General features: G+C 54.2%; 1 protein-coding gene across 1 annotated transcript; it reads left to right on the top strand.

Annotated features, from left to right (window-relative positions):
* Positions 1-530: 530 nt before the first annotated feature.
* Positions 531-10,586, top strand: SERPINA3 (serpin family A member 3). Its single transcript, XM_044918108.1, has 5 exons — positions 531-568; positions 2,038-2,691; positions 6,363-6,636; positions 8,954-9,104; positions 10,190-10,586. Exons 2-5 carry the CDS (start codon positions 2,055-2,057, stop codon positions 10,391-10,393), a joined length of 1,266 nt encoding a protein of 421 aa, XP_044774043.1. The 5' UTR covers positions 531-568; positions 2,038-2,054; the 3' UTR covers positions 10,394-10,586.
* The last annotated feature ends 764 nt before the right edge of the window (positions 10,587-11,350 follow it).

Below are 11,350 nucleotides of genomic sequence, written 5' to 3'. Positions count from 1 at the left end.
GGGTCCTAAGACTGACACCCCAAATCCGGGAATGGGGGAGGGGTGCCTCAAAAAGCAAATCAACCTACAGGCAAATAAAGAGTGTTGCATTTTTTAAAATATATCCGAGTGTGTGTATGAAGATTCGCATCACATACACACACATGTCAAAGAAAGTGACTTGTAAAAGAAATCACAACAAAATGTTAGCTGGGGGATGACATTTGGGGGACGATTTTCCAAGGTCCTTCTGTGTATTTTCTGGGTTTTCATATGTTCCTCAATGACTATTTCATAAACAAAAGATAAAAATGAAAAGGGAGAGTTGGTTTTTTGTTTTGTTTTAAGAAACAAGTTAGGGGTTGTTCCTGTAACCGGATTATTCCACTAGATCTAATAAATTCATGTTACCAGAAATGCTTATTTGGCCATTCCAGTCTAAAAACAGAACCCTGGGCGTCCCTGCCAACATTTCCCAAGCAAGGGGAGGAGTTCTTCACATGGATAAATAGGCATTAGCACCCACGAAAATCCAGCACTCGGGGCAGGCGGTGGCTTTGGAATCCGCTGAGGACATCCAGCTCCAGAGGCAGGTAATCCATGATGCTGTCTATCCCGGGAGCAAAGGAACCCATTTTTCTAGGGTGGTTCTAGGCCTTGGCCTGGAGCCTGTGAGGTGGCAGGGGGCCTGGCAAAGGCGTCCCGGAGCACTGGGGACAGTTCCAGTGCTGGCCCCGAAGGCCATGCCCTCTGAAGACACGTCTTCCCTCCAGGTCTGAGTTTTCACACCTGCAAAGGGTGGACGTACCACGAGGGCCTCTTTGGCTGTTTCTGCTTCCCACACTTTGGGATTCTGAGTTTAGACAGCTGTGTACCTCCATACACCGGACCCTCCGGACCCCAACTGCCCCGAGGGGCACGGGGCACCTCCCCTTGTCTGGCACTGGGCGCTGCTCTCACGGCGAGGTGCAGACGGAACTGATGAGGGGGGTTCCTCTGGGCAGAGCCCACGGGGTCTCCAAGGGGGATGGTCCCGCAGCTCCTCTCCCCTCCAGGGCCCCTGGCCAAACAGACAGGCAGGCAGTGTCTGTCCAGCAACCGAAAAGACAGGCTGCTCAGAAACAGAGCCAGCCTGCCAACTTGCCCAAAGTTCTTTTCCTCCAGAAATAATTCGGGGCGGGGGGGTGGGGTGGATGTTTAACTCTTCCAAAGAAATTATTGTATTAGCCGGAGAGTAAACAGACAGTTGAGGCAATTCATCTGCTGTGGCTGGTCTGAAGGGGTTTCCACTGGCCTCTTGATGGAAAGCAGCTCAACTGCCCTCCCCTTCCCTGCCTCCCCTCCCCACCTTCCCTCCCCAACTCCCTTCCCCACCTCTGAAGCGGACCTTTTTTCTTCTGAACTCTGGGCCCCGAATAGGCAGGGGCTCAAGGTGAATACCCCTGTTGGCTGCAGTCGCCAGCTTTGAACTCGGCCCCTCTCTCCGATCTTTCGCAGCTCTGGCGTGGCGGGTAGTTTCAGAGAGCGGGTGGCGTATGGGAGGAGAGACGCCTCTGGAACACCCATTATGAGCCCGGCACCTTCATGGTTTCTCTCCCGTGAGCTTATTCAGCGTGTTGTACAGAGATGGGAATGGAGGCTCAGAGAGGGTCAGTCACTTGCTTGTCACCACACAGCAATGGCAAGTAGCCCAAAGGAAATCCCAGTCCAGGTCTCTGCGGCTCTGAAGCCCACACTGCTTTCTCCCTACTGGGAGTCGGGAGCCAGGCTAGCCGGTCTCCTCCCCCTGCTCCCCCAGCCGTCTGCTGTGGTGACTGTGGGCGAGCCCCTCACCACTCTGCGCCCAGTTTCTCCCCTGGGGAAAATGGCAACAGCTGCAGTACTTATCTCAAGTGTAATGTAATCATGTACGTTGGGTGCCCACGAGCGCGCCTACCCAAGAAAGTCACGAAGCTAACAGAAGCAGAGACTAGAACACAGGCCACATGGGGGCTGGCAGTGGGAGGCAGTCGGGGCACCACCTGGCCCCCCGACACTTAAAGGAGCTTTGTTTTTCAGAGTTGAGGACGGAGGGAATGTCGCCCCTCTTGGCTCTGGGGCTCCTGGTGGCTGGGCTCTGCCCCACTGTCCACTGCGTCCCAGGGGGCGTGCTTGACCCGCAGAATGTCACTCCGGAGGACCTACACAACGAGACGCCTGTGGACAACCTCGGATTAGCCTCCAGCAACACCGACTTCGCCCTCAGCCTCTATAAGCAGTTGGCTTCGAAGACGCCCAATAAGAATATCATCTTCTCCCCGCTGAGCGTCTCCATCGCCTTGGCCTTCCTATCCCTGGGGGCCCAAGGCAGCACTCTGACGGAGATCCTCGAAGGCCTCAAGTTCAACCTCACAGAGACCCCCGACGCCGAAATCCACCGGGGTTTCCAGCACCTTCTGCGAACCCTTCGCCAGCCCAGCAATGAGTTGCAGCTGAGCGTGGGCAACGCCATGTTCGTCAGCGACCAGCTCAGGCTGCTGGAGAAGTTCACGGCAGATGCCAGGGCGCTGTACGCCGCTGAGGCCTTCTCCACCAACTTCCAGGACTCTGCTGCCGCCGAGAGGCTCATCAACAACTACGTGAAGAATCGGAGCCGGGGGAAAATTGTGGATTTGGTCAAGGACCTTGACCTGAACACAGCCATGGTCCTGGTGAATTACATCTTCCTTAAAGGTGAGTGCCTGGCTTGCGGTTTGGAAGGAATCAGAGTTTTAGTTCTGAGCCTTGGGGGCCATTTTCTGGCCTGGTGTAGCAAACCGTGTTATTGGGGAAACCACCATAGAGCAGGTGCCCTCGGTCTGGGCTGGGGGGAGGGGAGGAGGCACGGCACCGAGGCCCCGCCCTGCCTGTAGGCATTGTCTTCTCTTAGGACTTTTTTAAAATTTATTTTATTATTATTATTTTTTAAAGATTTTATTTATTTATTTTACAGAGGGAGAGACAGTGAGAGACGGAACACAGCAGGGGTAGTGGGAGAGGGAGAAGCAGGCTTCCCGCGGAGAAGGGAGCCCGATGCGGGGCTCCATCCCAGGACCCCGGGATCATGACCTGAGCCGAAGGCAGACGCTTAATGACTGAGCCACCCAGGCGTCCTTATTTTATTTTTTACATTTTTTATTATGTTCAGTTAGCTACCATATAGTACATCATTAGCTTTTTTTAATTAATTAATTTTTTTATGTAGTGTTCATGATCCATTGTTTTCGTATAACACCCAGTGCTCCATGCAGTACGTGCCCTCCTTAATACCCATCACCGGGCTAACCCATTCCCCCCCACCCCCCTCCCCTCTAAAATCCTCAGTTTGTTTCTCAGAGTCCATAGTCTCTCATGGTTCGTCTCTCCCTCCGATTTCCCTCCCTTCATTAGAGCTCACCATAGCACATACCGTCCCCAATATCTATCACCTAGCCACCCCATCCGTCCCATCCCCCACCACTCCAGCAACCCTGAGTTTGTTTCCTGAGATTAAGAATTCCTCATATCAGGGGCGCCTGGGTGGCTCAGTTGGTTAAGCAACTGCCTTCGGCTCAGGTCATGATCCTGGAGTCCCAGGATCGAGTCCCGCATCGGGCTCCCTGCTCAGCAGGGAGTCTGCTTCTCCCTCTCCCACTCCCCCCTCTTGTGCTCTGTCTCTAAAATAAATAAATAAAATCTTTTAAAAAAAAAATTCCTCATATCAGTGAGATCATATGATACTTGTCTTTCTCTGATTGACTTATTTTGCTCAGCATAATACCCTCTAGTTCCATCCACGTCCTTGCAAATAGCAAGATTTCGGGGGGGTTTTGATGGCTGCATAATATTCCATTGTGTGTGTGTGTGTATATATATATATATATATATATATATATATATACACACACACACACACATATATATATATATATATATATACACCACATCTTCTTTATCCATTCATCTGTTGATGGACATCTTGGCTCTTTCCATAATTTGGCTATTGTGGACATTGCTTTGATGTAGTGTTCAATGATTCATTAGTTGCGTATAACACCCAGTGCTCCATGCAATACGTGTCCTCCTTAATACCCATCACCCCATTACCACATCCCCCCATCCCCCTCCCTTCTGTAACCCTCAGTTTGTTTCCCAGAGTCCAGAGTCTCTCATGGTTTTTCTCCCTCTCTGATTTCCCTCTCTTCCCCTATGGTCCTCCATGCTATTCCTTATGTTCCACATATGAGTGAAACCATGTGATAATTGTCTTTCTCCGCTTGACTTACTTAGCATAATCCCCTCTAGTTCTATCCATGTCGATGCAAATGGTGGGTATTCATCCTTTCTGATGGCTGAGTGATATTCCATGTGTATATGAACCACATCTTCTTTATCCATTCATCTGTTGAAGGGCATCTCAGCTCCTTCCACATTTGGCTATTGTGGACATTGCTGCTATGAACATTGGGGTGCATATGGCCCTTCTTTTCACTACACCTGTATCTTTGGGGTAAATACCCAGTAGTACAATTGCTGGGTCATAGGATAGCTCTATTTTTAGCTTTTTGAGGAAGCTCCATACTGTTTTCCAGACTGGCTGCACCAGTTTGCATTCCCACCAACAGTGTAAGAGGGTTCCGCTTTCTCCTCATCCTCACCAACATTTGTTGTTTCCTGCCTTGTTAATTTTTGCCATTCTAACTGGTGCAAGGTGGTATCTCAATATGGTTTTGATTTGAATTTCCCTGATGGCTAGTGATGATGGACATGTTTTCATGTGTCTGTTAGCCATTTGTATGTCTTCTTTGGAGAAGTGTCTGTTCATGTCTTCAGCTCATTTTTCGACCAGATTATTTGTTTTTTGGGTGTTGAGTTTGAGAAGTTCTTTGTAGATGTTGGATACCAGCCCTTTATCTGTAGTGTCATTTGCAAAAAATGGGTTGCCTCTTAGTCTTAGGGTTTTCCAAAGGACGCTTTGCCACTGTAGGAAGTCACTGCAGAGGGGCCCAGCCACCCTTTGAGTGAGAGTGGACCTTTTACCCTGACTCAAACTTGCCTGGCTCCCAGGGGGAAGGAGTGGTCCCTTCAAATTGTTCCAGGGTGGGCAGGAGCTTCAGCTTCCCCCTGAAGAGATGCCTGTGGGCAGGCTCAGGAAGTCCTCTGCCTGGGCACAGCCGGGCCATTCTGACCTGGGCTCTGTCCTGGCCAGGGACTCAGGCCCTGGGGGTGGGGGGGTCCCGTCTACACAGGAAGACAGCATCTAAGGAGCCTGGCCATCCCAGGGTTCTGCAACGGTGCCCCCCTATCATCTTGGGGGTGGTACCAGCAGGGTCACCATCTGGGGAAGGGCCTTGGGGGAGGGCAAGATCCAAGACAGAGCGCATTCCCAGGTTCCAGCTGGTCCAGTGCCTGGTCCCATGGGTAGGAACGTGACAAACAGAAACCTCTGCAGCCCGTAAGTCTGAAGAGGCAGAGTGCAAAGAGAGTTGGCCCTGTGGAGCCGCAGTTCTTCCAGGCACAAAAATTAGACAAAGATCCAAAGAGGCATCATGGAGTCAGGGGGTGATTAGGAGCTGGGTGGAGACACAGGAAGCCTGCACTAGAGGCTCTGGCTGAATCTTGGGGCAAATCCTCCCGGGCCTGTGTTTCCAGCTGCAGATGAAGGCCCAGAACCAGATTTCTTTGTAAAACTAATCCAGGCCCGATGTGCTGGTTGTTCTTTGTGTCTCCTGATTTTCCCCTCCTACCACCTGCCTGTCCTAGGATTTTCTCCTCCAAATTCTCCTCCCCAGGGACACACTGGCTGGCCCGGCTTTCCCCTCCTCTCCTGCCTCCAATGGAGGGGGGGTAGTTTATCTGCACATTCCCAGCAAGCCCCTACTCTCTAGTCTCCCCAGGAGCACCCCCCCTCCACCTCCACCCCACTGAAGGCTCCTGTCCTCCTGGGGATGGAGCCCTATGTCCCCCTCTCCTCGGTCGACCTCTATCCCACCCTCAGGTGACTTGACGAGTCTGTGGGCGTGTGTACCTTGTAATGCCAATGACTAACTGTGAGTTACTAGCATTGTTCCTTTTAGGGGGTGAGGGATTCCCCATTCCTCCCCCTGCTGCCGCCTCCCACAGCACTCCCGGTCCCCTCTCCCGTCTCTCCCTGACCCCCACCTCTCTCTTGCACCCACTACTCCAAACTCCTGTCGGTCTCTCGCTTACACCAACCCGGCCTGTGGGGCTCCCCCGCATCCCCGGCAGCCGAGCCACTTGGCAGCGTGCTCCTGCAGACCAAGGCGGGGCCGGTGGCGCCGAGTGTCTCCATCAGCCAGGGAACCGGGCGGAGAAGGGGTAGAGGCAGGACGGCCCTTGTGTTCACAGAGTTCTCTGACCTTCAGCCAAATGGAAGACGCCCTTTGACCCCCGAGATACTTTCAAGTCCAAGTTCTACGTGAGCAAGAGGAGGTCGGTGAAGGTGGCCATGATGAGCCTGGAGGACGTGCGGGTGCCTTACTTCCGAGACGAGGCGCTGGCCTGCACGCTGGTGGAGCTCCAATACATGAGTGTCGGCAGCGTGCTCTTCATCCTCCCTGACGAGGGCAGAATGGAGGCCGTGGAGGCTGCGCTGCTGCCGGAGACGCTGAGGAGGTGGACAGACTCACTGCAGATGAGGTGACCACCCCGGGATGCAGCTCGCCCTCCTTCCTCCCTCCTCAGCCCCGCCCGCTCCCCTCTCCCCGCCCCCGGACTCCCCACACCCCCAGCACCCAGGGCCTCCCTGATGTCGGGGGCCGAGGCTGCAGTGCTGGGCAAGCCATCCCAGCGCAGGTGGAGCTCGGGGTTTCCCTGCCCTTGGCTGCCCGCGTAGCTTTGGGCCCGAAAGTGTTTGCTCTATGAGACACGATGACCTTGAACGGGACAGGGGTGGAAGCTGCGTCTGACGCGAACATGCTCAGGTTCTGGGGACTCCTCAACACAACCCAGCCCTCACGCCTGTCCTCTCCTTGTCTCGACCTCTAGACGGCAGAGGGCACAGATGGGACTGCGATCAGCGGAAGGCCAAAGCAAGAGGGGCTCCGAGCACCCACTTTGCGCTGGCTGTTTCATTCATTCAGTTATCCATTCATCCATTGGGCATGGGTCACATAGATTGATGGAGCATCTAGTAGGTGCCAGGCACTGATTTAGACCCACAGGGCATGTCGGCAAATAAAACATAAATCCCCTGCCCTCGGGGAGCTTACTATGTCATTGGAAAATGAGAAAATAGATAAATATAACAAATAGGTCAATTATTTAGTATGTTGGATGTTAAGAAATGAGGGTGGGGGGTGGATGATAGAGCGGGATAAAATGATTAGGAAAACTGGACCAACGAGGAGGTAGTCAGTGGTTTTAAATAGGATCGCCATTAGGTGGTATTTGAGCGTTGACAGGATAGAGGTGAGGGGCCGAGCCCTGTGGATAGGTTAGGGAAAAGCATTCTTGGCAGAGGGAACAGCCAGTTCAAAGCCTCTGTGCAAAGCCTGGTGTGTTTGAGGATTAGTGAGGCGACAGAGGCTAGAGCAGCGTGAGTCAGGAGAAGTCAGGGGGCCCCGCGGGATGGCTCAGGTTGAGCAGGGCCATGCAAACCCCTGGAAAACCTTGCCTCTTCCTCCTCTAAGTGAAATGGGGAATCATCTCGAGGTCTTGGGCCAAAGAGTGGATGATCTGAGTATTGTTTTAAAAAGATCACCCAGGAGGCTGAGTGGAGAACAGACCACGGAGGACAAGCATGGAGGCAGGACGACCAGCTAGGAGCCCAGGGCAGCGATCCAGGCGAGACGTGTGAGAGGTGGTCAAGTGTCAGATAAACCTGAGGGTAGAGACAGGCTAGAATATGGAATTCAGAAGACTAATGTCAAAGGGGACAAGCAAGGCAGAGTGAGTTCTGGGCCTGGTCCTTGAGGGTGGGGACATGGGGAGACAGTTCTAGCTATCAACTGGCCGGGGCTTGATGATTCGTTGTGAATGGATAGAATATTCATCACACATCTCTGATTTACAAAGCACTGAGGAAATCTGCCATAACACATTCCTAGCCCGTGGTGGGTGCTCAATAAATATTTGTTGAGTGAATGGATGGATGCGTGAATGAATGAATATGGAGAGAAACAGACATCTTCCCTGCCGATGGGACTCAAGGTTTATTGGGAGACACAGCCTCCTCGTAGCTGGCAAGTGTGAAACCAGGCAGACCGTGACAAAAGTCTTAGGGATATAAACAGAGAGAGAGGGAGGCTTGCGGGTGGGAGGTATCCACTCTTGCTCCAAGAACTCACCAGCAGCTCTGCTCAGAAGCAGAAGCCCCTGCTCTCAAGGAGCTCACCAGACGGCCAAGATGGGGACCTTCCATTGCTGGTTTCAGGATTCCCCAGGACCTTCGAATGCAGTCCCTTCAGCCCCTGCCCTATCCCCAACACTAAGCCTTCCCTCCACTCTGTGGAGCATCCCCTCTTTCTTCTTGCCTTTCTGCAAATTCATCTCCCGCCTCCTGCTCTCCTCTTCGCCCAGCCAACTCCTTCCCCTCCTTCCGGACTCAGGCTTGATGCCGCCTCCTACAGGAAGCCTTCCTGGTGCCTGTGGAGCATGCTGTGGAATTCCCTGTTGGAGAGAGGGTGTTTCCTGCTGCAGGGGAGGAGCGGGGCAGGCACCGGCACACGTGGGCACTTGCCGATGTGAATTGATAATTAATGAATTAAGAAGAGTCAGCACAAGGGGTCTGCCTTGAAGCAGCTGCAGCAGACGCCACCGCGGACCCGAAGGGCCCCACTGCTCTCAGCCCCGCTCCTGCCCCTTGACAAGGGGTCAAGAAACTGAGGAAATGAGTCCTTCTTTCCAGCAAGAAAGGGGTGGTTAGAAAGGAAACCAGGGAAGACCATGCCGGGAGTGGGGAGAAGGTGAGCCTTGAGTCAAGCAGTTGTTCAAATTCATGTTTCTCCTTTCCTAGGAGCATAGACAACCTCTACCTGCCAAAGTTTTCCATCTCCAGCAGCTATAATCTGGAAGACGTGCTTCCCCAGCTGGGCATGAGGGAAGTCTTCACCAACCAGGCCGACCTGTCAGGAGTCACAGGGGAGAAGAACCTGGCAGTATCCCAGGTGAGTGTTTAAATTTTAGATCATTCATCCTCTGTATCTGAGCTTGAATGGTTAAGAGGCCAGGCAGACATTTGGGTAACCTTGAATTTGCAGGAGTAAGGCATCTCTCATTACCCTGTCCCCCTCGGGGTTCTGCCCCAAGCCCAGGAGAGCTGGGTGGCAAGCACTTTGGAAGCTGGTCCCCACCTCCCCTGCAATATACTGTGACAAAGAAGCCACTCGTGGGGAAGAGCCTGGGGTGGAATCAGGGATGGGCCCCATCCCATCCACACTCCACCTTTTACCACCTACAGCAGCAAATACTGAAAGTGCCGGACCTCTCCATTTTCCTGTAAAATGGGGGTGATAGGTCTTGGTCAATGTGCAGTGAGTGCCTGGAGGTGTAGGGGAGGGGCACCGGGTCATAACAACCATGGGGCAGGTGTGATGGGTGTGAAAGAAGGATAGAGGGCCCCTTGCACTGCGCCCCTGGAAACAAGGTCCTCCGAACGAAGCAGGGTGTCTGAGCAGCCCTCTGCCCCCCTCTGCGCCCCACCTTCCAAAGGGCATGGTCATGGAGGGAGGGGCAGAGGGGCCTATGGGGTGGGTCCAGGGATGTGAAGCCACATCTATGCAAAGTCGCCAAGGATCCCGAGGACATTGCAGATGGGGCAGGAGCGGGGCTGAGAGCGGTGGGGCCCTTCGGGTCCGCGGCAGCGTCTGCAGCAGCTGCTTCAAGGCAGAGAGGCTGCCAGAAACTCACTTGCAAGACAGATGCCCTGTGTGGCCCCTGCCCCCCTCCATTAGCGAGTGTTTGGGGGGCAGCACAGTGTCTGGACTCAGAGAGGCATCCAGATCAGGGTGCCCTTCCCCTTTATCTCCATGATCCTGGGGAGACCCCTCACAGCCTTGGAGCCTCAGTCTGTGTTTCTGTGCATCGGAACCATGCAGGACCACTGACAGGGTCGTCAGGAGGAACAAACCCACCAATCAGCGATAGCCCGGGGTCCAGGCTGCGTGAATGGCAGTCCCCTCGGGGCTCTCAGGTGGGCCGCTCACCCCTCGCCCACCGGGATCCGGTGGGTAATGCTCTCGTGTCCCCACAGGTGGTCCACAAGACCTTGCTCGATGTGGCCGAGGAGGGCACGGAAGCCGCGGCCGCCACGGGAAGTAAAATTATTTTGTTGTCCGGAAAAATTGGCCCACTGATCACTGTGCGTTTCAACAGACCCTTTCTTCTGTCCATACGCCACAAAGATACCAAGAACATCCTCTTCTGGGGCAAAGTCACCAACCCCCATCAAGCCTAGGGCTCCCCCCCACCCCAAAGGGGCCAGGTGCCAGGGCTCTGGATGCAGCCCGCCTCTGTGCGCCGAAGAGCCGCAGGCCAGGCCCGGCCGGGCTTGTCCTTGAGAAGGTGGCAGTGACTCTGACGGGTGGCTTCCACGTGCATGGGGAGGCTGGGGACTTTTGGACCGGAGGCTCTGCAAACTCCAGACGGCAATAAACACTCTTTCTCAGACTGGACACTTTCTTTGTGCCTTTCTACTCCGATCACCTGACTCCACGCCCCTGTAGCTCCCACTGGGCTCAGTCTCACCCAGGCTCGAGGCGCCTCTGCGTTCAGCTGCAGCCCTTGTGGCCAGGCCCACCTGTACCTCAGGCCCGGGAGGAGAGGGGAGCCTGCTGCCTGATTCCTTCTTCTGTGGGCTCCCATGTCCCCAGTTGCAATCTCACCCCTTCCCTCCCCTGGGCTCAGGATGTGTCCACGTGCTGACCCCCAACCCTGACCCCATCTGGCACAGCCCCTGGACCCCTCGTTCCTGGGCCTTCTCTCTTCCAGGATCCCTCCTTTTGCCCCCCAACACCCCCAATCTGGGGAGAGTAGCTACTTCATAGGTTCCTGGCCAGAGCTTGTCACCCACCTCACCAGTTCTGAGTGCTCCCCAACAGATGAACCCCTCAGGAGCCAGAATGGAGGGTGGGAGAAAATGAGCAACACATGGACAACTGCAATTAAAACCATCCACCCAGTCATTCCTCCGCTCTCCGCTGGTGTTATCAGGAACTGGGTGATGGGGGGGAGGCGGGGCGGGCTGGGGGAGACGAGGAACAGCAGAATGGCCAGGCATTCTAGCCCGAGCCAGGGAATTGGCCAGGTGTGCAGAGAAAAGAGCACTAATTGGAGAGATGTGAACAGTCCTTGGCAGGACTTGGTGGTTGATTGTGCAGAGGACAGGAAGGAGTCAAGGATGACACCCGGGTTG

Source organism: Neomonachus schauinslandi, chromosome 9, assembly GCF_002201575.2.
Source record: "Neomonachus schauinslandi chromosome 9, ASM220157v2, whole genome shotgun sequence".
NCBI classification, from domain to species: Eukaryota; Metazoa; Chordata; class Mammalia; order Carnivora; family Phocidae; genus Neomonachus; species Neomonachus schauinslandi.
Note: the sequence above shows the minus strand (reverse complement) of the source record. Positions and strands in the feature narration are given on the sequence as shown.